Here is a 27385-nt window from a genome sequence, read left to right as displayed (position 1 = left end):
TGACATTCAGTAGCGCCCTTGCCAAGACAGAGATAACAGTGACACCTCTCACCAACTCCCAGCCTCCCCAAACAGGCTGCTGTCAGGGCTCCTAAATCTGGTATTAATCCTTGGCTTCTTCCAAAAAATTCAACATATTTTGTAAATTTACTCAGTTTTCTCTTGATCATAGAAACTCGTGTGTAAAATGTCAGGCCCACACTAGTAGTTTTGAATAAAATGTTGAGTTTGAATGGTTAAGTGTTTTAGCAATGGAATCTAGCTTAAGCTCTATTTAGGTAAAATGTTAGGGATCGTCCTGTGTCCTGCAGTTCACTGGTGATTGCCATAGACGCTTTGGCTCCTTACACGCCCATCTCGTACCCTTTCATGGCCCTGTGCTTTGCAGCCACTAGGGACATTAGCAGTGGGGACTTTGAGAGATGCCGGCCCCTAGACTTTATCACTAATGGGGAACACCAAGACTCAGGTGAGGAGGAGGCTATTTAAGCATCACTTTTGTTTGGTTTGTATTTTGGCTCTTTGGATGTTTTTAATGTATGGCTAGATTTGAAAACTCCTGTAAGAAACAAAAATGCTCAGTAGATGAGCATGCATGCAGTAACTGACTTGAGATCTCAGAGCCTAAACATTTATAGAATCCTCACTAAAAATGTCTTCGCATGTATTTCATGCTTAAAGCAACAACAATCTTTAAGCACATGATGATTGTTTTTGCAGAGGACTGAACCATTTTGTTGGCTTGAGCTGTAATTAGTGCTCAAATCCTTTTTAGAACAGTGGTTCTCAGTCTAGGGGTTGTGACCCCTTTAAAGGTCAAAATGACCCTTTCACAGGGGTCACATATCAGATTCTCACAATTCACAACAGTAGCAAAGTTATGAAGTAGCAATAAAAAGTTTTATAGGTAGGCGCCACACGGCGTGAGGAGCTGCTCTACTAAAGAGTCGCAGCATTGGGAGGGCTTCGAGCACTGAGAAGGAAGCTCAAGATGATGACTCATTTTTAAAACAGAAAAGAGTTGGGAGGATTCAAAAATGTATTACTATCAGTGAGCAAAAATAGCTCACTATTGGAAACAAGACACAGGGTGTCCCTGATGTCTGCCATCTTGCTGTTCTGTGATAGCTGTGCTCCGGATGCTTGGTTGTGGTAGGCTGTCTTGTCTCCACATCCACATGGCTGGCTCGAACTCAGGAAATGTGTGTTTAGTCACAGAGATCTTGGCAAAGCAAGCATGTAGTGGCCCTCACTTCTGTGAAACAGGGAAGAGATCATTTTTATTTAAAATTTCAGAATAAAAATACAACCTTGGGACAAGTGAGATATATAGCTCAGCACATAAAGACATCTATCATATTAGCCTGGAGGCCTCTTGAGGTGGGTCCCTGTAGCCGCATGTAAAGGTGGAAGGAGAAAGCTGACTTCAGAGTTGTCTTGGTACCTGTCTCAACCGCTCCTGTGCCTCCCCCCACCCCCCAGTGATAACATAAAAGCTTTTAAGAACAACAGTTTCATAATTGGAATGTAAATTGTTCATGGTAATGTTTCCTAAAAGTATGGTCCTAGAAATGCTTTCATTAGGATGACTTGGATACCCTAAAATTTTGGGGCCTATTCATTACATGAGACTGTGAAAGAAATCCTTTTCAGTAAAGTCATGGTGATTCTGACAACCATTCTCAACTTCCCTTTCTCCCTCTCTGTCCCTCCCTCTCCCCCCCTCCCCCCAAAATGCAGTTTCTGTTAGGTAATGTGTTCAATGTGTTTGAAAGTATACCTGTAAAGTAGAAATTAAAAGTTATGTTTATTTTCTCATGTCAGCAAGCAGATCTGATATCATTAGGAAAAGTTGTGTTGGCTTTGGCTTGCAACTCTTTGGCAGGAATTCAGCGAGAAAATGTACAGAAAGCCATGGAATTGGTGACAATCAACTACTCCTCTGACCTGAAGAACCTCATCTTGTAAGTTTTAATAGTTCATGAAGCAGAGTGATCCTCTGTGATTAAGATAGGAATTTTCATAGGAGCCATTCCACTGTTTAAAGTTAGCGGACACAGCAGCTGTTGATTTCCTAATCTTTATTGATAAGTATGTATTTCTCACGATGAATTTGTAAACCATTTGTTAGTCACTTGGTCAGAGAGTGCCCTCTAGAGTTGTACTGATACCCACACGCTGCTAGCTTTTGGGTTACACTAGTCATTCTGAGGAGCTCCACAGCCATGTATGTAGCTCCCAGCTGAGGCATGGACAACACAGACAGAACCTTTCTATCATCTTTTGACTTCCCTTGGCCAGTGTTGCTCTAGATAGTGAGAGATGCTGTAATACAGCCTCCTTCAAAGTCCAGTTATGTATATTAGTCTCTGGTCCAGGGGTGCAATTCAATGGAAGACCCCAAGAAGTCTTTGAATGTAAGTTTGGGATGAATTTGACTTTCACTGTGTCATTACCACTGAAGGAATCCTTCCTATCTCCTACACAAGCGGGAGGGACACAACTCTTACTCTAGCTATGAGTTAATCTAGGGGGAAAGATGCTAAGAAAACTCTTCAAATTTTCCCTGTTATGTTCTAGAAGCCATTAGAATTTATTGATCCTAATCAATAGTCTCTTTTAGCTTCCAGTGATCCTTTCTGCTCTTTCTGTGTAGCCCTGGATGATCCAGTTTCTTTTTGGACCAGCCCTGGGGTATGGAACTGGGGGATGGAGGATGGGGCTGCCCACCTGTTCTTTGTTACATTGGCTTCACTGTCTTGCTTGTGAGACACTGGAAGCCAGTGCTTGCCTGGAACCTAGAAATAATCAGTTAAGATGATAGAGCTTTTGGAAAAAAGGGCTTTGTGTATGATTCTAGCCTTAGTTTTCAATATCCTGGTTGTTCTAGACAATTACAGACTGTGTAATCTCTAGATACTCCTTTTTTTAAAAAGTAGACGTTGAGGATATTTCTTAAATTTACTTTATATTAATAATTATTGAAAGTGGATAATATGTGAGGCTTCATATACTATTCTTTTTAAATACTTGAAAATTTCCTTAGAAAAAAGTAAATAAGTAAAAAAATCCTTCATAAAAAGTCATCTTTCATTAGTTACAATAAATATCACTAGATCTGCATAAGACGGTTTGACATGAATTGCACTTAATTGACATGAATTGCACTTAATTCTCAAGTATATCTGCAAATGGGGTGTCATTATTAGCCCCATTTAGATACAACAAAGCTGAGGCACAATAAGGTAGAATAACTTGTCAAGGTGGCACATGGCTGGTAATAGCTTTCATTGTCATTAGGTAAATGTTGTAAACATTAGTGGGTACAATGGATAACTCAGATAATTGTGTGGTTATAATTACTCATTTACTCATTGAAAGGATGCTTACATGGTGGTGGGGGGCTGGAGAGATGGCTCAGCAGTTAAGAGCATTGGCTGCTCTTCCAGAAGACCCAAGTAAGTTCAGTTCCCAGCACCCACATGGCACCTCACAACTAGCAGACATGCAGACAGAACGCCAATGCACATAAAAGTAAATAAATCTTTAGGGGGAAAAAAATGCTTGCTATATGCCAAAATCTAAGACGACTTTAATAAAATTAGCAAAAATTTTATCCATCTTTTAGATGCTTACAAAATACATTTAAAACACTGGAGAGATGGCTCACCAGTTAAGAGAGTATTGTCCTTGCAGAGCACTTCAGTTCCCAGCACCCGTATCCAGCAGCTCAGAACTACCTGTAACTGTGGCTCCAGGGCATCACACTCCTCTCAGGACCTCCACGTGCATGTGCACTTGTCATACCACCACACACACAACTAAATTTAAAAAGACAGACATAAAAGCAAGGAAGTTGTGTGCAGGCAGAGATTGGGTCTATGAAGACAGTTTCCTGAATGGAAGCATAGTTAGAAGGAGATGAGAAAAGGACTTAACTTTTTGAGTAAGTAGAGGCTAAGTATTAACAGTCATTGTATTCGGCGGGCAGCTCTGGAAATAGCAATACTTTCTGCCTCAATGATGATAGAAAAAGAGGCGAACTGGTCCCTTGTGCTCTCTTAGTCTGTAGAGATTTCCCAGAAATAACAGGTAACATATGAAATCATAAAGCAGAGGATAGTTCCTTTGGGCTAATGCAGTTTTTTCACAATTTAAGATTCATTTTAGATTAAAAAATGATTGGTTAGGTGTGGTGACACCTGCCTGTAGAACCCAGGAGTTTAAAGCTTGCTTGGGCAGCATAGCACGACACTGTCTTGAAAACAGCAGTAATTTATCTTTGAAGAACAGGAGGGAAACTCTCCATCCCTCAGCCTTCCAGTGTTTTAACCCTCAGAGTTCTTCAGTCATTTCATGCAGCACTGTTAACAACACAAGGGGCTCCAGGGTGGACATGGTTAGGCGTGGCGTTCTTCTTTCCTTCCTATATCTCTAACTGTGAGCACATAGAGGAGAGATGTTGGACCGCTACATGTTCAGGGAAGAGAAAGGAGTACTCAAGTTTCAGAATTGAATTAATTTGCATGAAAAGTACATTTTCAAATTGTGAGAGCCAGATTATAGTGACAGCAGCATCTGTGTGCTTGTGGCTGTGTTGTTGTTAACCCATGCTGACCGTTAATGGGATTCTTCTCTGTCTTGGTAGGTACTTGTTGACTGACCAAAACAGAATGCGGAGTGTGAATGACATCATGCCCATGATTGGTGCTCGGTTTTACACTCAGTTGGATGCTGCTCAGATGAGAAATGATGTTATCGAGGAAGACCTTGCTAAGGTAGAGTCTAGTTACTGTGTAAATTGGTATGAAGTACAGTATCCACTGAGCTGGCTGGCTGGGACTGCCATGCTCTTGTTCACACTAGGCATTAGGTTAGTCTCTAATATCCTATTCATATAATGTGTCTAAAACACTGGTTTTGTTTCATGTTAGTATTTTAAATAATTCCTAGAATTGATGAGTTGCATAATCTCCTTGAGTACAACTATGCACAAAAGTAGGCATATGTTTGAGAGCAGACCCAGCAGTGTGGGTGTTAGTACTTGCTGCATAAGAATGATGTGGGTACAGAATACCATTTTAAAAGACTTGGTTCATATTCAGTTAGCTGGGCACTAACATTTTCTCTCTTTTTAAAATGTTTTATAGGAGGTACAAAATGGAAGACTGTTTAGGCTTCTAGCAAAATTGGGAACAATCAACGAGAGGCCGGAGTAAGGGTTTACAGTGTTTACAGCATGTTTTAAACCAAGGATGCCAGTTTGTATAAGGAATGAGCGGACTACCTTCTTAATATTTTTATTTGGAAAAGGGAAGTTCTCATATGAAGTGACCATAAAACTGCTAGCTTTTAAGAGCGGTTTCAAACCACAGCATGGGTGTGACTGTTCTTAAGAATTTATTTGCCATATTGGAAATTGGTCGTGGTGTGTAGATAAGGGAAGGAGATAAGCCAGTGTTCTGTCTCCTGTAGGAAGCCTGATCTCATGAGTTTATCTTGGTCAGTTGAGAGATACTAGAAACTTCTTGGTTGTAGCCTGCCTATTCTTTTCTATGAAAATGCACTTTTATAGATATCATTATTGGTAATGAAGTGACATCATCATTTTATGCTGTCCCAGTTCTACCTTTTAAGTTAGAGTTACCATATGCAGAGTTGATGTCTGTACTTTGTAATTGTTGAGGTGGGCTGGACAGAGTTACAGTTGTGACTAAAATGTGTTAAGTTACACATCAGGATTATCTCACTTCTCATAGAGGTAGGTGACAGGTGCTTGTGGGACTTTGTTTTATGGTTTATTTTTATTGTATATGGGTATTTTGCTTGCATGTGTATTGTGCACTGCATGTATGTCTCTTGTCTGAGGAGGCAGAATATGGCATCTGATCTCCTGGAACTGCAGTTCCAGAAAATTTTGAGTCACTCTGTGGGTGCTGAGACTCTAACCCAGGTCCTCTTAACCACTGAGCCGCCTCTTCAGCCCCACTTGGCTGTTGTCAAAGTGAAGAGTCTCAGGAGCAGCTCTAATGATCACCCTGTGAGAGGGGGTGTGTTGAGCCAGTTTGGAGACCTGGTTCAACCTTCTCATTTATTTGCTCCTGTACTTCAAAAATGTGACTCTTTTCTGTTCTGTGACTTTTCTCAGTATTTGATTCACCTGGTGACCCACCCGTTCCTTCACTCTGTCCTAATGTGTATATCCGAGATATCTGTTCTCAGGGTTGGCATTGCTGTGAAGAGGTACATGCCATTCTCAATGTTGCCAAAAGTAAAGCCTGATTACAGTTCTTCCTTCTGTCGTTTTTCAGTTATGCTCTTTCGGAGTGATCATTGTTTCATATATGAACTTAAGCAGATAATTCCACAGCACCCAACAGTAAACTTTCTGACAGAGTCACAAAGTCCTTAGAAAACTAGGTAGGCTGACAGTTCCTTTTCTCACCTTGTGTTCTCGTCCAGGCTGCTTGTGCCTCATGGCTGCCACATGAGGACTTCAGGCTTGGCATGTCTTCTCTCATTCCGAGTCTCTGCTTCTCTCTTTGGAGTAGATGCTCTGTTGATTCTCCTTTTTCTATCATTTATTCCGTGTCAGTGGAGCACACCCTCTTGTAGCATACACCTTTCATGAGAGGTGAATTCATGAGTTCTTTGCAAATCTAAAATACTTTATAATTTTATACATTATTGATATATGATTTTATAATATTCTATACTGTCCTTACACGTGTGTGTGTGTGTGTATACACACATTTTACTTACATTTTTAATAGGAAATTTTTAAAACTTTTGTAGTGTAGTGAAAAATATCACTCTTTTCATACCTGATATCCTCAGTCTTTCCAGTTGTCCTCACCCTGACTAATTTATTGATAACAAGTTTATATATACTTTCACAGTTACAACTACAAATACATTGTTCATCTTACATTTTAAAATACATAAACATCACTTCTCTCAGTATTAGTGTTAGAAATTGTTTTGTTCAGCTCTGTTTGGAATTAGGCAGACTCCTCCATGATACCTAAGCCTTCTGTGCTTCTCCCTCTGCCCACCTGTGATGCAGGCATTGCTCCTGTGTGAGAAAGCTGGAGGCAGACAGGTTAGCTGCCTAGTAGTGGACTGTGGGTACCATGAGCCATGGTCAGTCTAGACAGGGTGTTTCCGAGGCTGTGCCCTGCACATTACATGTTGTTTCCAGTGTGGTGTCTGGAGCAGGCAGAGCTACAGGGGAACCTGGTCACCATAGAACAGCAGTGGAGTCTTCAGATGCCAGGAGTGTTGGGAGGGCCTGACCGAAAAAATGCTTTCCTTAAAACTTGGGGTTTTGTCTATTGTGCTGTTGGCTTGTGTCCTGGCCTGCTGTAGGTTATCTGTCTTGGGGCCGGTCACCTCTGACTGTGCTTAGGCTCTTCCTCTGTTGACATTTGTGTGTCTGCTCAAACTGATGAAACCTTTTATGAGTGTTCAGGTTCAGAATGTTGTTTTATGCTTGGAAATGAGTGAATGCTCTCATGCTTTCTTGTAGAATGCTCGTGACTTAGAATCATCTAGAATGCTCTCCTTAGTCCCTTAGTGCTGGCGCTCTGACTTCTCTTTTCTCTCCTAACCCTGTGTAGACCCACTGGCCCTGCCTGGTTTGCTCAGTGCTGTCTAGTTGTTGCTGACTGCAGAGCATGCTTTTTCTGGGACGAACAGCTTCCTCCTCATGCTTCAGCTCTGCCCACCCTCTTCCCAGAGCACTGTGTCCCTGGGTAATCCCGAGAGTGTCGTGTTTCCTGCCAGACTCTAGATTCCTCAGGTCACTTTAAACTATCAGTAGTCTCTGGTTCTTCAGTTCCCCACAGCCTCACCTTCTGGTGAAGGGTAGAGGACGAAAAGCTACCTTGTTTTGTTTTCTAAACATTTCCCCCCTTTATGCTCCTTGGTAAAGTGGAAACTGAGCTGACGTCTCTATAACCAGGAGCACGGAAGGAGGAGAGACCTTACAGCCCTGGCTCAGAGATGTCTAGACATTTTTTCTTTTTTTCTACTTTGTATTAATCATAAAGATGGAGTAGCATATAAAGGGCAACTGTTGCTGTGAATTGATGTTGAGAAGTATGATTTATGTACTTTTGTGTCAGTTGAGATTTTTTTTAAGCACTTTTCAGAGCCCCTCTTAATTTCTTATTAACTGGGGAAAATTTAGATGACTTTTGAGTCTGAATATGGCTGTGTGGCATGTAGAGTGAATTACTGAGGTCAAATATTAACTCCCCAGGTTTCAGAAGGATCCAACCTGGTCAGAGACTGGAGACCGATATCTGTTGAAACTCTTTAGGGATCATCTTTTTCATCAGGTGACAGAAGCAGGTGCTCCCTGGATCGACCTCAGTCACATCATTTCTTGTCTTAACAAGGTAGGTTCTTATGTCATTGTGTGTGTGTGTGTGTGTTAGTATGTGTGTATGCCCCATGTGTACATACAAGATCAGAGGACACTTTGGAGCTCCTTCTGACCTTTCTGCAGGCATGTCAGGCTTGGTGGCACATTAGATTTTTGAGATCACAGGGATAGCTATTAAAACCTAAGAGTTGTAGTGTGTACAAGTACTAGGATACTGAAGAAGACAGGATGTATACTTGCTGGACATTTTCTTTTCTTTTCTTTTCTTTTCCTTTCCTTTCCTTTCCTTTCCTTTCCTTTCCTTTCCTTTCCTTTTCTTTTCTTTTTTTTTTTTCCCCATGAAACTCGGGCAGAGTCACACGGGGAAAGCAGGATTCGAACCGGGAGAGAGAGAGCAGAGGGCACGGGCTCACCCTCTGCAGGCAGCTACCTTAGCCACTGCGCCACCGCTGGCTTGCTTTGCTGGACATTTTCTAAAGTGGGAATTTGTTGTCTGGGCATGGTGGCTCAGACCTTTAATCTCAACACTCGGAAGCAAAAGCAGGAGCAGCATTAGTTCTCAACCTTCCTGATGCTGTGACCACCCTTTAATACAGTTCCTCATGTTGTGGGAACCCCCAACATAAAACTATTTTTGTTATTACTTCATAACTCTAATGTTGCTGCTGCTAGGATATTTAATATGTGATTCTTAAATGACCAAAGGGGATATCTGATCTGTGACCCAAAGGGGTCATGACCCGCAGGTTGAGAACTACTGCTGTAGAGTTTTTGTATGTGAGCCTTTTACTGTGATAAAAGCATCACAAGAAGACCGTGGTCCCTCTTTTATACTTTGTTTTATTAACATATCATTTTGTTTTATTGAATAGTATGATTGCATGCATTCAGTATGTTTGTATATATGTAAATACATGAGTGCATATAATAAAAGAGACCAAAATGGGAAGGGAAGGGCTGAACTCCAAGGTTGTCCTCTGACCTCCACAGCATGCACCTTAGCACACACAAGGGGAGGTGTATTCTGGAGTAAGTCATAGTCTTTGTATAAAGTTAGGATTAAACAGGGTAGTGATGGTCAGAGGCCAAATCTGTTCCACACTTGATTTTTTTGTTTTGTTTTTAAAATGTGGAAGGAGTGTATTTATGTTACTCCCCCTCAGATCTCTGTGGAAATATTTTCTACCTCTGCCCTGTCCCTACACCTGAAGTAGCAGAAGAGTAGGTAAACAGTGTGTGGCAGAGCTGCTGACTCCCGGGCTTAGCTGTGCTGCTCAGTGCACAGTGCCTCAGTTCGGAGCCTCTCCACAGTGTTGTGTGCTGCTCGTCCACCTCGTGTGCCATCTCTCTCAACTTATCTTACAGGGAAGTGGGGGGGGGGGGTCAGTGAGTAGGAAACATTGCTAACAGATGTAATAGCCTAGTATTGTTAGGATCAGTTAGTAATTCAAACTGCTTTTTTTTAAAAAAATGTAGATACTGACAGTGGTACTCACAGTAAGCTGTCTTGGGAAGATTGTATTTCATATCATAAAAGAGTAAATCTTATTTCAAATCTGGAATGCCGATTTCCCAAATTTAAAGAGTATAGTAAAAAGGATTGATTGATTGATTGATTGATTGATTGACGTCTGAGAGTCTACAAAAGGTCATTTTTATGGTGACAGAAATTGTTGGTAAATATTTTGAAAGTTTTAAGCCTCCAGTGAAATGTAAAGCTTTTTAATGAATCAGTTAGTGGAATACTGAAAGAAGAAACATATATATATATTTATACATACATACATACACACACACACACACACACACACACACACACACACACACACACACACACACACACACACACACACACATATATATATATATATATATATATATATATATACACACATATACACACACACACTGATGAAAAACATATTGTTGCCAAACCCCAGTCATGGAGTAGGCAGACAGAGATCATGAACTGGTCCCCAAAGAGGAAGCTACAGAAGTCTAGTAACATTTTTAAAATTAAAATGGAAGAAGCCAGATGTGGTGGTGCATACCTTTAATGCTAGCAGGAGGATCTTTGAGTTATGAAGCCAGCCTGGTGTACAGAGAGTTCTGGGACAGCTAGGGCTACACAGAGAAACCCTGTCTCAACAAACAAACAAACAAATAAAATAGAAGGATAGGAAGGTACTTGTTGACTCTGAGTTCCTGGGAGATTGTTATAACTCATTGAAGACATCTCACTGATGCTCTCGGGAGAGCAGTTTGACTGTGGGTACCGAGCTGCGAAGACATCCATACTCATATTTGAGAGTACCCTGAAGTTTGTCTTCTAACTAGTACACCAAATGCATTCTGTTCTGTCCTGGTATTTATAATATACAAAGTAGAAACTATTGAGTAAATAATGAGTGTCAAGTTGACAGAAGATAGTCAGCAAACATGTTCGAAACACTAGGGCAGGCAGAGGAAACCGCAATATTTCTTTGAATTCTTAGGAATTTTGACCCTTGGTGTAAGCTGTTTATGGAAATCTGAAAGGGAATGTGATAGAAATACTTTCATTTATTATTGTATTTCATTCATCATCGTCAAAAACGTTGTCCTAAAATAGATCAGCTCTCTTCCTCATGGAATGTACTGCATATTTTTTCATACCTCTCCTCTTTCAGCTAGATGCTGGTGTGCCAGAAAAAATAAGCCTGATTTCCAGGGACGAGAAGAGCGTGCTGGTGGTGACGTACAGTGACCTGAAACGCTGTTTTGAAAATACCTTTCAAGAACTGATTGCGGCTGCAAATGGTCAGTTGTAGTATTTGCTAAAAATATTGACAGGGCATGGTGAAGGACCAAGCCTATAGCCAGTTTGCACTACGGCTGAACTGTCCTCCATCTCCTGCCACCAGGGAATGAGCAGGAAGGAGTGAAGCTTCTCGCACTTGGGTCAGGTGCACTGTTACTTGAGAGGAAGAATGTCTCACTCTGTATGCACTCTGGCTGCCACAGGCCTCCGAAGAATTTATTCAGACTAAGGTCACCTTTCGGTGGATGATGCTCCTGCTTATGGTTTTCTACTTGTGTGTGCACTAATTTTAATTTTTTAAAGACTTTTTTTTCTGATCTTTGACCTCTTGCCACCTTGTATACTTATTAAGGGAACTATTTGCAAGGACATTGGGAAACAAAAAGGGGGCAGCCGTTCGCCACTGAGAGGTGCAGGATTTGCTCTTGGGGGACAGGCCAGGTCAGTAGTTCATAGAAATGCTATGTAGTGCATAGTCCTTATGAGTATTGTATGCAAGCTCCATATGCCACCCACTGTTAGCTCAAATTGAGGCTTGTATTGTGTTTAAGAACACGCAAAGATGAATATCATTGAATTGTCAGATATGAATTCCCCTATTTGTTGATTTAAATCCTTTTCCAGGTAACGATCGGAACAGTAACTGAAGGAGCAGGTGCTGCTCTTCTCCAGGTTCATCCAGAGGCTTCTTCAAAGAGGCGTCTGCCTGCCAGTCAGATACACTTACATTGATGTAATTTTTAATAGCAAAATGAAATTGAGCTGAAGGCCTAAACGTTGAGGAGTTATGTAATGCTTTAGGGTTTTTTCATTGTGGTGGTTTTTTTTTTTTTTTTTCTTTTTTTTTTGTTTTTTTTTTTTTTTTTTTTTTTTTGTCTTTGACCTACAGCTTTATAATGGTACTTTACACTGGATACAGACTCAGACACTGTTGAGAGGTGAGCTGAGCACAGCAGCGGCCTGATGCGTTGCGGCCCGACTCTGGAGGGACACTTTTCTGCTGTGCCTTTGCACTCACTGCTTAACCCAAAGTAACAGGACTTTTGATAAAAACTCACCCTGTAGGGTCGGTCACCTGAGAAGGCCATCTCAAAAGTTGCAGTTTTCCTCCTTGGAACTTTCCTACTATTTGGACATGCAGTTGTCGCCAAACTCAAGTATGTGTGGGATTTGTGGTCACTTCAATACCGAAGACTGCCAAATACATTGGGATTTTCTCTTAAACAACCGCCATGAAGACTTCATCTCCTTCCCAGTGCCGAGTGTTCAGCGTGCACTGGGTGCGCACCCCATAACTGGGAAGAAAATCTGGGGTTTCGGAGGGTCAGGACAGACTCCAAGCACTTGCAACTGATGTTACTGTCTTCATTTTTAACAAGTATATGTATTTGTATATTTCAGAGAAGTTTTTAACATTTCTCTGTCCACTTTTTATAAGCTTTAAAATGATTTTTCTCTGCCTTGAAATTTGCATCAAGAAAAAGCACCTCTCTTCACTGAAAGCTTTGAGGACTAGAGACACACTTCACATGTCTAACAAGCACGTCTGCATCCACGAGTGGTAGCATCAGTTGTTAACGAGAAAATCAATTATTGCATTTGATCTGGATGGATTTTAAAAGAACATAATGTTCAATATTCAAAGGATAATGAACATTTGCCACCATGGTGTTCCTTTTATTTAAAGGGAACAAGAACTTTCAATGTAACATGCAAAAGTCTTTATCATTAGCTCATGTATTTGAGGAAGAGCAGCTGTCTTTTTATATGTTTTTTGACAAATCATATTGTAATTCTTTTGTACAAAAAAGAACTACTTGTATTCTAGAAGAAATATGAAATGCTTAATTTATAAGCGGGCTGGAGATTTTTTTCCAATATTGTTTTCTTTGAAAATGAAAGGGGATCATCTATTTTAGTTTTGGGGGCCTGGGAACTTTTTGAAATTTTCATTTGTGGACCAATGTTATGTGAATGCTAAAGAAGGGCAGGGGTAAAATAGGGCTTGAATCTCTCGTTCCGCATAGACCAGCAAACTCCCCTCTGCAAGGCAGGTTCACATCACAAACCCCAGAGTGTCTGCATCAGAAGTGCTAGTTTGCTTCAGCCCCTAGTAACCTCAGGACTTGGTTTGGGTATAAAAGGTAGTCAGCTGAAAGTTTTCATAAGTAAATATTGTCAGCCAGAAAACAGTTGGTGTCAGGTAATGCATATTTTTTAGCTTTGTTTTATATTTATTTTTCATTTCATTTTCATTGGGAATGGTTTTCAAAAGAACTCTTGTTCTGCTTTGATGGGTTTCTCTCTCTTTTTTTTTTTTTCTGTTTTTATTTTGTTTTTCTTTGGTTTTTTTTTTTTTTTTTTTTTTTTTTTTTTGGGAGCCCTCTTTTCCACAGTGTAAACCCATATAGGAGGTTGTCTGAAAGTTACTATTTAGTGCATAGGAAGAGTTTAATATCTGAGAGTATCAAATGAAGGATGTGAACTCACCATAACTTCCTGTTATGACAGACACAACACAGAAAGGACAACCCTTGAAATCATGTCACGTCGCTCACTTCAGCTGTGTGCCCATCTCAATCCTGTTAGTGTATTTACTTCATTGCAGATACCTTTGAGGGTGCCCTTGTATTCTGCTTTGACCTTGGTTCTGTCATTTGGATAGCAACATTGTCTCTAAAAAGCACCAGTATGTTTAAGTTCTAATGTCACGATCCCAGTACCTGTTGCTCATCTTTAACCCTGTTTTCAGTCTCTATGTGTATAGCAGTATTTTTTAATAAAGAATTGCAGAGATAAACTCGTTTTTTCTATTATTATACCAGTTCATATATGATCTTGATTGGGTTTTTGAAGACTGTTGTTACCCATGTATTTTGAAGACTTTCTGCCTTTGGGTAAAATGGTAGCAGATTTGCTCAGTGATTTAGCAGTTATTTATTGGTTGTGGATCCCCTTGGGTCTGTGCTGAGGCTAAAACTTAGAGATATGAGGATTTGCTATGTACACAATGTCCAAGAAACTTATCTGACAGGGTAGGGAATGACATGGAGCTAGTTCCTTCCCCTCTTTGGGAAGGAAACTAGGGCGTCCCACGAGCTGCCTGTATACTCTCTGCTTGAGCTGCACCCTGTAGCTAAGTGTACCTCAGGTCCATGCCTGTGTCACGTACAGAGAGAGACACTTCTCCGGTTTCTCCAAAAACATTCCAGAAGAATAAATTATGCAAAAATGTTATTAGCATTTATTGAGCCTGAATAGTGTTTGGGGGGGGGGGGGGTTGTTGTTAGTTTTGTTTTTCCTCCTGTGTGTTTGAAATTCCTGTGATTTGAAGAGTTGAAAGCACAGAGTAGGAAGTGGTCAGAGGGCAGGAGGCTTTGGGCAAGAGTGGCGGAGGGATCAGCGACAGGAGATTGCTGCCAGTTGAGAGACTGACTGACAGATGGCTTGAGAGGAACTGCATATAAAAAGAAACGTGTAGCTATTATTCATGGATCCAGATAGGAGTGAAAATGCACACTAGTTTGGAAGACTTTTTAGGCCAAGATGTTAAAGCCAGGCCGGTGGTATATTTGGTGACATGGGACAAAAGCAATGGAACAGCCCCTATTTTCCTCACCCTGCAGCCGGACAGCTCTGAAGGCAGCGCATTGTTGTTCCAGTGCAACACAAACCCACAGGAGGTCCCATGAGATCTCCCTCCACACACACTGCTGGGCCAGAAGGAAAAAGGCTGATTTTTTTTTTTTTTTTTAAAACCTGTGTCTTTAAATCTTGCTAACAAGCAGTATGACAAGGTCGGTAAGAATCCAGCTGGCTGCTGCTGCATGACTGGGGGCTGGAAGTATCAGCCCCAAGGCTGAGCACTTGAAGCCTCCATGACCTTGGTCAAGCAGCTCACCCTCAGTTGCCACAGTGGAATGAACTGGAATTCACTCATCAGATACTAACAGACTGTTTTTGTCAAGTGTAGTTCACTCAACTACCGAGGGAAAACACTTTCCTAGTGTTTAGAGCCTCCATCTTTCCTTGTCATTCCAAGGACAGTTACTTCTGTAGCATTTACATTGAGTTAATTATGAGTCTCCTAAGGCGTGCTCTGAACTATACAGAAGAGTATGAAGAGTTTTGGTTGGAGGTGGGAAAATGCTAGAAACAATTCCCCTTGGATACCGGCAACTGTATGTGGTATTTAGAAGGTAATCATAGTTAGGAGAACCAGCTATTACCAGATTTAGCAAATAAAGAGTTGAATCTAAATATCAGATAGTATAACCATTTTTGGCATTAGCCTCTTGCATGGGAAACATTAATACCAGAAAGATTACTTGCAGTCCACATTTACATGGCCATGTTTGCCCTCCTAGATGTGATGCAGTTTCAGAGGGTGGCCTGGCACAGAGGTCTTGCTAAGCTGATGTGAGCAAGGACTTGAAGGTCGTGGAGTTGCCAGTCCCACAGATGAAGGCAAGAGCGGGGATTTAGAGCAAACGAGACAAATACAGCTAGAGCAGACAAGTCAAGACCTTGAGAAGCTTCTAGAAAAGACAAGCATTGGATTTGTGGATTGTTTTGCCTTTTGCCTTCAGTGAAAGGGCTACTGGTCAATTGTGAGCAGAAGAGGAATGTGACACACTTAAAGATCACTCTGGCTATCATGTCAAGGACTGACCAGGGAAGAAGCGTGCAGCCACACTGCTAGAGCAAGATTAGGGAGCTTCTTGTGGCTTTCCAAGGGAAAGGGGGCATCTGGCCATAGTGGCCCCAGATTCCCTTGAAGTGGAGGTACTGTTGTGAGTTACCATGTGGGTGCTGGAAATTGAACTCAGCTCCTGTATAAGCATCCAGTGTTTTTAACTGCTGAGCCACCTCACCAGCCTCCGTCTATCCATCCAGAGACATGGTGTCTTAGTTTCTATCACTGTAATAAGACACCACAATGAAGGCTAGTTATAGAAGAGTTTATTGAGGGCTTACCGTTTCAGAGGGTTTGAGTCCATGACCATCATGGTAGCAGGCAGCCAGACACCGTGCTGAGCAGTAGCGTACAGCTTACATCTTGATGCACAAGCACTGGGCAGCAAAAGCTAAGTAGGAATGGCTTGTGCTTTTGAAAACTCAAAGCTCATCCCCTCATTGACACGACCTCAAACTAGGCCACACCTCCATTCTTTCCCAAAGAAGGTCCACCAACTGGGTCCAAGCATTCAAATATATAAACCTACTGAGTCATTGAGTCTGTGATCATTCAAACCACCACACAGCGTCTCTGGACCTGGAGCTCACCATTCAGCTAGAATGACTGGCCAGAAAGCCCCAGGGGGATCTGCACACACTGCCACTGCAGTGCTAGGGTCACATATGTGCACTGCTGGGCTGGACTTCATGTCCAGTTGCAGATCTGAACTTCATTTCATGCGTGTGCAATAGGTGTTTTTGTTTGTTTTGTTTTATTTTTAAACCAAACTGATCCATTTCTCCAGCCTCAGAAACTGTACAACTGCTAGTGCTGGGTTACGACTAAACCGTTACCAGGTGGCTTCTGCAGAGTGGCGTAAGTATGCGCTCCTGGCTCACACTGCAGTGCTAAACTGGTTTTAAAGAGGGAGGAGAGGAGTTGGAAACCAATTCTGTAGGCAAAACCATTCAGAGGTTTGCCATGAAGGACAAGGGGGAAAAGGGATGAAGATGAGATAGGCATGTTTGTGTGGTCCCAAGGAATGGAGAAATGGAGAGGGGGGAGGGAGGGGAGTTGGTGAGAGGACCATTAAGAGCACTGCCATTGTGCTTGGGATGAGCCATTCGAAGGTGAGGCCAGGAGTATGGACACAAGTGCAAGTGGGTGGGGACATGTGAGAGGGACTTCAGAATTCTTTCAGTTTCCCCATTGAAGTGACAGGTGCATGTCCCAGTAGACGGTATTGGAAATGAGTTTAGTCCTTCAGAGCACTTAGAATACTGACTGCCATGCAGGAAGTACTCAAATGACAGCGATTACAGGCTACTGCTAAATGCCAGGTGTGGGATGGTGTTTGCTCACCAGCCGGGGGTGGGGTGCGGGACATGCGGAACACGCGGTCCTGGTGAGGTTACAGTTGCTGTGGAATGCACGTAGAGTAGAATTCAAATTGGACCTTCAAATTTGGATTCTTATCTGGGGGGGGGGGGGGTGTCTCTCTAGATATTGGGCAGCAGTAGTGACCTCAGCCCCCCTGGCCTTCTCACCACTAGGAAATACATCTGACCCTGCAGTGCCCTGCCTGTGCTGTGGAGCCAGGGCGTTCTGTAGGCCAGGTGTTTTCAATGCACGTTCAAGCTATAGTCAATTCAACTTGCGATTGGATGGGCTGGAGAGATGGCTCAGTGGTTAGGACCCAGGTTCAATTCCCAGCACCCACATGGCAGTTCACTACTATCCACAACACTGTAGTGTACAAAGGTAAGGAGGGGGTGGGGGGAGGGCTGGGAGCTCAGTAATGAAGGGCATCGACTGCTCTTCCAAGGACCTGGATTCCATTCCCAGCACCCACATGGTGGCTCACAATTCCCTAGTTCCAAGGGATCTGACACAACACACAGGCAGAACACCAATATACATAAAAATAAATCATTTTTAAAATTATTTTATATGTGTGTGTGTACACTGTCACTGTCTTCAGACACAGCAGAAGAGGGCATCGGATATTATTACAAATGACTGTGAGCCACCATGTCGTTGCTGGGAATTGAACTCAGGATCTCCGGAAGAGCAGCCAGTGCTCTTAATCTCTGAGCCATTTCTCCAGCCCCCCAAATAAATCATTTTAAAGACATCAATTCACTATGGGTTTCTCTTAGTGTAACCTCAAAATAAATTGAGCATCTGTCTCAGTGAATTTTAGAGATGTTGCTAATACAATTCATCTTATGTTTTTTTGTATTTTACTTAGGGGTTTTCTGCTTTTGGTTTTTTGGTACTCAAGTCTTCATGTATTGTGCATTTATGTATTATAAGGCAGGTGCTTCATGCCTGAGATACATCCCCACTTTTTAAATGGGTGCTAGGTAGCTAGAGGTGGTGCTTTAATCCCAGCACTTGGGAGGCAAAGGCTAGCCTGGTCTATGTAGTTCCAGGCTAGCTAAGGCTACAATAATAAAACCCTGTCTCCAAAACAAAAGTGCTATATGGTAGGGCTTTTTTTTTTTTTTTTTTTTTTTTTTTTTTTTTGGTTCTTTTTGGTTCTTTTATTGGATATTTTATTTATTTGCATTTCAAATGTTATCCCTTTTTAGGTTTCCCCTCTGCAAACCCCATGCCATCCCTCCCCCCCACCCCCACCCCCGCTTCTATGAGGGTGCTCTCCCACCCACCCACTCCCACACATTTTTATATATGTAAAAGTTCACAAACAGTATGCCACACACTGAATTGTGATGGTAGTAGACTCATTGATCCCAAATTGGGTTGGATCTGGGGACTAACTTTTGCTTGCTTGTTTTCTCCCTTAAATGTCTATAATCCACGAAGTTGAAAGCTGGACATCCCTGTGTTGGGATCCAGCACATTTTTTTCAGCATTCCTGACCTCTGAAAGCCCCAGATCTGGAAATGTGTTTTCATGCTGTGGAAGTGTAAGAAACATTGCTAGGTCATCCCCACTGTTGAAGAAAGGGATTCTCAAATGTCTTGTCACTTCCCAGAGTCATGAGAAAATATCTCTGCTCTGCCATGAGGCTGGCTCCTGTGGCATTCTTCAAATTATTTCCCCAAAGAGTGAGTTTGTTATGAAACCAGATTTTTTCTTAGAACCCACTATCCCCAGGCTACCCTATGTAAGCTCAGAAAACACAGGGTCGTAAAAATATTTCACTTTTTTTTTTTTTTTTTTTTTTTTTTTTTTTGGTTTTCCAGGACAGGGTTTCTCTGTTCAGCTCTGGCTGTCCTGGAATTAGCTCTGTAGACCAGGCTGGCCTCAAAGTCACAGAGATCCACCTGCCTCTGTCCTTCCTGAGTTCTGGGATTAAAGGTATGCACCACTACTACCTATCTTGACAGTAGGAACTTTAAAATCGTAGTTAGTTCCATGAAAGAAACAAATTCAGGGTCAAGTGGAGAGCTTGAGACAAGCCAGAGATTGTATAAAAAGAAAGATGTAGCTAGGTATGCTTGCCGGGAAATGTGACTGGGCCTGAAGTGGAAGCTGCTGTGCCGGGATTAAAGGCATGTGCCACCACTGCCTGACCTGTATTTCAGATTCTTTTTTTGGGGGGGGGGGGGCGGCGGGCAGTGGGGTCGCGGGTTTGAGACAGGGTTTTTCTGTATAGCCCTGCCTGTCCTGGAACTCACTCTGTAGACCAGGTTGACCTCTAACTCAGAAATCCGCCTGTCTGTGCCTCTGATTAAAGGCGTGTGCCACCACTGCCCAGCTGTATTTCAGATTCTTGAAGACTAAATGTCTTCTACAAGTTATTGAGATTGGCCGTTTATTCTTTTTTCTTGCCTTTGTACCCAAGGATGTTTGTCAAATTTCCCACCTTGTGTTCCTCCTAGCCAGCTCCAGGATATCAGCCAGATCAATGGGTAGCCAGTTTATATCCTTTCTGTCTACTGCCTGCCTGGATTGTCTCCCTTCCGGGGTGTAAGCCGCAGAGCCAAGAAGAGCACTCTTCTTGGGGGAATTTCTTTTGTTTTATGCTTTTGTTGTTACCTGCATGTCCCCTCTGATCCACATGTGTACAACAATACACACAATCTGTAATTGTGGTAATCATTTACCAGTTGAAAATTAGTGTTTAGGGGAGACTGCCTGTTTTTAATTGCCGATTCTTCCTAGGCAGTCCCTCCACAAGATTTACTTGTTTCATTTTGGTATTTCTGGGCAAGCTGTCTGTGATGGTTGGTTTGAAATACCAACTTGCCACACCTTAGATCACCTTAGATCGAGCAGGGAGCCTCAATTGAGGGATTATATCTTAGGCTGTGCTAATTAACCTGGGGAAGGCCCACCTTCTGGTAGCTGCCCAGATTAAAAAAAAAAAAAAACACCCAGAAGAAGGATTCCTCAGCCTTCGCTTGCCTGGCTTCCCTTTGCCACTGAGTTCATTTCCGTCGTTGATACTCAGTCACTGAGACCTAGCTTTTCCCAGTGGCCAACATGGACCAACTATCTGGAAGTCAGTCTCTTCAGTGTGAGACAGCCACTCTGCAGCTCTGACTGTCCAAGCATCCAGCTCCAGTGACCAAGAACCAGCCAGGTTCTTGCCATCTTAGGTTTAAGAAAGTGGTCATTGGACTATATTGACCATATTATCTAAACCAACTTGATAGCTTTTTGCTTAATTTTTATTTTAGTTTTATGTATATGAGTGTTTTGTCTGCATATATATATAATATATATGCACCACATGGGTGCCTGGTACCTGAGAAGGCCCAGAGAAGGCATTGGGTGCCCTGGAACTGGAGTTTCAGACTGTCTCAAGTTGCCGTTGGGTACGGGCAACTGGGTCCTCTCCAAGAACAGCGAGGGCTGCTGTTCCCCTTGTGAGCCTTTCTCTACCCGATAATATACCCCTTTATAGTCTGTATAATTTCATTCCGTTGCTTCTGCTCCTGGAGAATCCCATTGCATCACCTTACGTGAACTTGCTTTTCATCGGCAGTGTGCAGTGTGCAGCATCTTGTGGCCGAGGCAGCCACTGTATGGGACCAGTGGAGTGTTGCATGCCTTTGCTTCAGTAGTGCTTGCTGTAATCTTCCTTGGGCCAGGCTTGATAATTGGTATTTAGTAAGCCATCCCAGGACTCAGTCCCCCACCCTACCCAGAGGCACACCTAGGACTCCCTCCCACCCCTTTGACCCTCCCCCCCTTACCAAAAAAAAAAAAAAAGTAAAAAAGAAAAACAAACAAAACTTGGTTTTGAAAGTTAATTTTATTAAATGAAGATAATATATGAAATACATTCATCATGACTAGAAAGGCGAGGCCAGATCATGCCTTAGTTGTCTGGAGCATATAGTCTTGACTCATATAAAAGGAACTTCAAAATTCCAGTTTCTTTAAATAGTTATGCACAAAACATACAGATACACGTACACAACATACATATACAGTTCCTACCGCCGTGGGTCAAGGCTGCTCTCCTCCTTCACTGAGCTGACTTAGAGGTAGGGGAGCACAGCGCTGCTCAAAGACCTGTGCAACAGGATTTGAACAGATCTGTCCCCTGAGGATCCGTCTCGGGCTAATTTAGACTCGCCTGAGGCTTCACTCCCTAGTCACACACTGGCCATCTTGAACACTAGGAGAAAATGTTTGTTCTTCCTTAGTGCCAACCACTTTGGCCTTGAATGGCAAACAGCTTTAATGTCACTGTCAAGACTCTTAACATCCAATGCTGGTTTTGGTGAACAGGTACGTCTGTCATAAGCTTCCATTTTTCTTCCAACCTTAAAAACTCAGAAGGAACCACCTTCTTCCTTCCCCGCCCCCACCCCCCAGCTGATCGACTTTCATGAGCTCCAAAACTAAGTCCTTAAACAGAACCAGAGAATCCCAATAGGTTTTCTTCTGTGGAAAAGGGACATTTACTAAAGTTTCTTGATGATTACGAATTAGATTATTAAAATCAGAATAATACAGGGCTGGCTATGGTCTTCTTTTTCTCCTCTACTAATTACTGGATATTTGGATGAGAAGCCACAGGATGCTGGCATCATCTGTTTCTCTGGTAGCCTCTGTCTAATTGCCTGACTTACACACTGCACCTGACAAGCTTTTGCAAATGAACAAAGACATCTTTCCCAGCCCTAGCTGATTTCTTTTTCTGCAGTATGGCTGGAAGCCTTTTCCTAAGCTGTCTAATTCTGGCCACTGTGGGCTGCAGGCCGTCTCTGGGGATCGCGATGAGTCTCCAGTCTCATCAGACAGAAAACCTTAAGGATGTGGTACACAGGGAAGCAGGCACACATACTCCTGTTCTGGCCAGAGAATCAGGCAAGCACGCTCTGCTCTCCCGAAGCAGCTATGCATTGTCTGTCCAGCTGTGACTGGCTCCAGCAGGTATACACAACCTAAACACACAGACCATAATTTGCACATACAATGTCTAAGAGCCATTTTAGAGACCCAGGACTCACAATCTCTAAGACCCCCAAAGAGCAGGCACCCTTTTCTACCCTGTCTTCCCATTTCTACCCTGTTGCCATCATCATTAGACCCCAGGCAAGGTCCAAAACAGATGAAAATAAGATTTTTTTTTTCCTTTCGATGGCTCACTGACTAACATCCTGAATCCCAGCCGCACAGATAACTTGCATACATTACACATCACCTGTTCTTCCAAGGAGCATAAAGTGCTTACTAAACATTGACTGGTGCTCTTTTGCTCCTCACAGACTTGCCTAGAGATGGTAAAACCCATGCTGAAGTAAAGAGAAGACAGTGAAGTCCCAACTTTGGGTGAGTGGGTTGGCGATTACACATGGAGCATTCATCCACTCTGCCTTACCAGGTCTTAGTCCATCAAGCCGGGGTTGGGTACAGAGATAACCCTTTTCTAGACCATTACTCTTCCTTGGATAGCTAACTATATAAAACAGGATAATGCAAAAGTGTCTTGTCTATATATTAATACTTGAAATAGAATCTGTTTAAAATGTGGCTTTTGAGCCCATCAGTAGGCAACCTTACTAGGCCAAACTGCACCACTTAACTCCCTGTGAGCAGTACGCTAAGGTCAGGCCTCCAAGCTTGGGTCTGACCTCGGTACATCTCACTAGAGGAACTGATGGTGCGTCTGGCCTCAGAGCCAAGCGTCACCCTCACTGACACATATTAAACAACATGCTTTGGATGGTAAACAGACAACAGAAGACTCCCGGGAAAAGATTTAAGATTTTCTGTGATTCCCGAGAACATGTGCCCTGGTCTAGGAAACGTCCCCCACATTCTGCCCCCATCTTGGAAGGGGGACCGAAAAAGCAGAGGCCAGGAGTGAGAAGTCACTGAAGTGCCATAGCAGAGCCCTCTCCTGCACCGGCTCCACATAGTGCATCCCAAGGCCTTTTCCTGTGCCTCGTCTTGCTCTGTTCTCCCTTTCCTCCGGAAGAGACACAGAGCAGGTCAGTGCATGCAGCTATGAGCTAATGGGTTTACCGCGTCTGGGCCCACAGCTGCAGGGAGGGTAGGCAGGGCCATGGCCAGCGCAGCACCTGCACCTTCCAGTCCAGGTTACCCTGAGGCTTTTGGGGGTTGAAGCAGGTGAGCCATTGGACTTAGGAGTTCTCTAACAACAGTGTTCCTCACATGTCGCTATCTGGGGTTACATTCTTGTTAGTCAAAACAGCAACAACAAACAAAACAAAAAAAGCACGATTAAAAGTCACAAAAAGCAGCAGCTCCTGTGGAGCGGAGTAGGTGTAAACTCATATATGTATAACACTGTCAGAGGCTGGTTGTCGGGGGCTTGTGAGAAGCATTAGGCAGGCGGGGACGAGTACAACACCACGGAGTTGTAGTCTGGGGGTGGAGAGCAGCAGGATTCCTTCCCCAGCTCAGAGTCGTCATCATGCACAGGCCTGATGTGGCCACAGCTGGAAAAGCAGAAGCTGGGCCTGGGCAGATGAGAAAGCCCCGCCTCCTTGCTTTTACTTGCTGTTCTCAAGCTAAAGAGAAAGAGAAACAAGCAGTCAATCGAACGTCTCCCAGATGTTTTCTGGGAAAGGACTAATGCCTGCCTAAGTGGGTCCCCTATCTGTACCTGTTATAGAATCCCGTCTGTCTCAAACGTTCTTTGGAAAATGTACAGTACCTTGGTTAGGCTGGGTGGCACGAGCATGCCAGCCAGGGGACAGGAGCGGATTGTTTGACAAGATGGGATTCTCATTGGAAACAAAGCTTGGGAATAGCCCTGTCCTATTCTTGAATCAGGCAGCTCCTGTAATCAGCTAAATCGCAGTGGGGAGGTACCTGCCCTTCCCCCAGTATCATGTCAAATTCTGGGGACCTCTGACCTACTCTGCAACTAAACTGAGGTTTAAAGAGGAGGAGCTTATTCTGAGTTAGCAGGTGGACCCCACAAATGGGTCATAACCAGCCAGAGAGAAGGCTTGAGGACAGCCCAAACGGAGGAGAGCATGAAGCCACAGACGCTGTGAGAGGCAGACAGACCTCTTTCCACAAAGCCTCCGAAGGGCTGCGTCCCCACCGACACCTGGGCTTTGGATTCTGGCCCCTAGAAACAAATTCCTCCTTACTGTCACATTCATGGTTAATGGTCTCAAGAAATACAGACGTACGTGTGCAGGGTCATCACTGGTTAGGAGACTGTTGTTCTCGGGTACCATACATTACATGAGCCCAAGATGCACACGGGAGGGACAAAGGCATCTTCTCCCTGCCTGTAATAGTGGCAGGAACCACTGTTTACTGAGAGCTGGGATGGAGAAAACCCTATGAGCTACATGAGGTAGACTGGCCTGGACCGACCTGGCTATGATCGTTAATCTTTAATTGCAGGGTAGAGGATATAAATTAGGGTTTGACTTTTCCTCATCAAAGATCAAGTTAAAAAAACAAAACAAGACACCCTTTTCCTCCCACATGCTCCTTAATTAAAAAAAGAAAGAAAGAAAGAAAGAAAGAAAGAAAGAAAGAAAGAAAGAAAGAAAGAAAGAAAGAAATTAGCTAGCTCTTTCCTTTGTAGAGACTGGGGCCCATTAATCTGCAACTTCAATACCACGGCCTACTTTTGAGACTGCATCACAGGGAAAAGGTAAATGCTCGCCTGGGAGTGCCCATTTCTCCAATGGCTAGGTGCACTGTGCAAATCACATCACTCAGAGGGGTTTGCAGGAGTTTCTGAGTTCAGTCACAGCTCAATCAACTACAGCATGTGGGCTGGCAATCTGGTTTGTTGTTGTTAAGGGTATGGGTGTTTTGTTCTCCTGTATCTGTGTCCCACGTGTGTGCCTGGTGCCTCCAGACACCAGAAGAGGTTGTCAGAGCCTCTGGAACTAGAGTTAACAGATGGCTGCTGGCCAACACGTAAGTGCTGGGAGCCACACGGGGTCCTCTGTAAAAGCAGTCAGTGCTCTTCTTCATTGCCAAAGTCCACACGGGTTCAGACCTGAGAGCCAGGCATTTGAGCCAGGAAAGGTAGGTAGGAAGGTACGTGGCCAGTCTTGGGTAGCCTTCAGCATAGAGAACCACTCAGGTCATCTCTACCAGTCCACTCTATAGCAGGAGACCAGTGATTCCGGAATGATACAGAATGGAAGGAAGAACTGCCACATGGATCAAGCCCCAGGGGATTGTGGGAACATCTACAAGTGAGACATGGGTAATGGATCCATCAGGATGCAGATAATCCTGATTGTAGAAGTTTGAATTCTCAGGGTTACAAACAGGACTGTGCTTCCTCGTGTAGACCTGGCTAGCCCAAGGACCAGAACCGGGAAGTGTTGTCTCATGAGTCTGTGAACACGTCCCAACCCTTCCTTCACAGCTGGCCCCATCTGGCTCCTTTTCATCAAAGCCCTGTATTTCTCAGGCTCAGCCTGGCTGTTACAAGAAGCCCCAGTCTTCCTTGTCACAGAACCTGGGGTTCATATGTCTAATTTTATGACCCCTTTCTTGTCCCTCTGCGGGGGTGGTTCCTTTTCTGTCATGCCTGAACACTAGGAGGCCAGGTAGCCGTAAACATCCCACCCATGAGCCATCTTCTGTAGCATCCCCCACTACCCCCACCCCGTTTCCTCACTCTATCTTCATCGGGGCCTTGGGCTTGGTCTCCGTCCAGGTGAATCGCTTCAGTAAGGGAGAGCTCAGCAGAGTGCTAGTGTCCAGCTGATAGCCCTGTGGGAGGAAAGAGGAAGGTGACTCACTTGCCTGGCCCAGCAGGCTCTACAGTGACTCTGGGAAGACACAGAGGCACCTCTGAGGTGTGGTCTGGTGCTCCCCTTAGCAAACAGAGCCCCTGCCCACCAGCCCTGAACATTTTCTTTGCACTGGCATCCGTGAGCTTGTCAGAGACAAAATGGTGCCTGTTGTGGGCAACTTTGAGGCCCTTCTTCCAGAAGGTGAAGAAAATAAAAAAGGAAGTTACAGGTCTGAGGAGCTGGCTCAGTGGATTAAGTGCTTGTCAGACACACACAAGAACCTCAAAGTCCTCATAAAAGTCGGGCATTGTGGCCCATGTCTGTCACCCCAGCCCTGGGGGTTAAGGAGAAGGGAATGGAGACAGATAGGTCCTGAGCTTGCTGGCCTGCTATTCTAGCTCAACTGTGAGCTCGTGGTTCCTTGAAAGATCCTGTCTTTAAAAAAACAAATCAATTAAACCAACCAAAACCCCAGTAAGATGATGAACAGTTGCAAAAGACACCCAACCTTAGCCAACGGACTTTACACATACATCAGTGGCAGGCACATAGCATGCACACAGACACACACTCACATACATAGAATGGAAAATTGCATGTAACTGCTTAGTATTTTCCATGTGAAACTTATTATCATATATGTTAAATTATATATGCAAATTATCACGCATGCAAATTATCACATGTTACAACTAATGTTGGTGTCTGGCTACGACTACTGTTGTACATAAAATTTCAAGGAAGTTATACATGTGGTAGAATAAGTTTCACTCAGACAGTCTCTGGCACTTGCCATATGTGTATATTTGCATATGTGTATTTGCATGTTTCACATGCATATTTGCATATGACCTATGCCCTATTAACCATAGTTTCCTGGAACTGAGGTTCAGTCATCTTGATCTCCCACTTGCTCCTCGTTATCATTACTACAATGTGTTGTGTCCTGCAAACAGCAAGTGGAATCCATACTTTGTTTCTGCCTCCCTCGGAGGCTCTTACCGGGTTGTCTGAACACCAGTGAGGACCCGGGGTGGGTGGAGGTGCTGTCCTTGTTTGCTACATTTTAGGCACTGACAAATTCAGAGGTTTGCTCAGTGCTGTTCCTGGGACTTGACCCACCCTACTGAGCCATCACACAAAATTTCTAACGACACGATCCCGGCATCCTACCTCTTACAATAAAAAATGTCTTTATAGTTTAAAGTCACCGTGACCCTTGATCTTGTATGTTCGATGAGGTTCAGGTCATATTTAGCTTATATGTATGGATATTTCTTTTCCTGCATGTGTGTGCACTGCGTGCATGCCTGGTACCCAAGACAAGGGCTTCAGGTACC

General features: G+C 43.4%; 2 protein-coding genes across 7 annotated transcripts in view; one reads left to right on the top strand and one right to left on the bottom strand.

The window, feature by feature from the left end:
• The window catches only part of Pan3 (poly(A) specific ribonuclease subunit PAN3), a 113632-nt gene extending 99643 nt beyond the window's left edge, over window positions 1-13989 (top strand). For 4 of the 5 annotated variants that reach the window (XM_076923908.1, XM_076923907.1, XM_076923909.1 and 1 more), the window contains 6 exons: window positions 1825-1964; window positions 4649-4778; window positions 5151-5215; window positions 8264-8402; window positions 11059-11188; window positions 11814-13989. In XM_076923908.1, coding sequence (XP_076780023.1) covers window positions 1825-1964; window positions 4649-4778; window positions 5151-5215; window positions 8264-8402; window positions 11059-11188; window positions 11814-11836 — 627 coding nt within the window. In that variant the 3' untranslated portion in view covers window positions 11837-13989. Of the gene's footprint in view, window positions 1-1824; window positions 1965-2623; window positions 2695-4648; window positions 4779-5150; window positions 5216-8263; window positions 8403-11058; window positions 11189-11813 lie in introns of those variants that run through there. The other variant, XR_013107212.1, reaches the window with a different exon arrangement.
• Window positions 13990-21078: 7089 nt separating this feature from the next.
• Window positions 21079-27385, bottom strand: part of Flt1 (fms related receptor tyrosine kinase 1) — a 161927-nt gene continuing 155620 nt past the window's right edge. The window contains exons 29-30 of one of the 2 annotated variants that reach the window (XM_076923905.1): window positions 25928-26022; window positions 21079-23831 (exon numbers count right to left, since the gene is read on the bottom strand). In XM_076923905.1, coding sequence (XP_076780020.1) covers window positions 23645-23831; window positions 25928-26022 — 282 coding nt within the window. In that variant the 3' untranslated portion in view covers window positions 21079-23644. The remainder of the gene's footprint in view (window positions 23832-25927; window positions 26023-27385) is intronic. The other variant, XM_076923906.1, reaches the window with a different exon arrangement.

The sequence above is a fragment of the Arvicanthis niloticus genome, chromosome 24 (genome assembly GCF_011762505.2).
Source record: "Arvicanthis niloticus isolate mArvNil1 chromosome 24, mArvNil1.pat.X, whole genome shotgun sequence".
In the NCBI taxonomy this organism is placed as follows: Eukaryota; Metazoa; Chordata; class Mammalia; order Rodentia; family Muridae; genus Arvicanthis; species Arvicanthis niloticus.
Note: the sequence above shows the minus strand (reverse complement) of the source record. Positions and strands in the feature narration are given on the sequence as shown.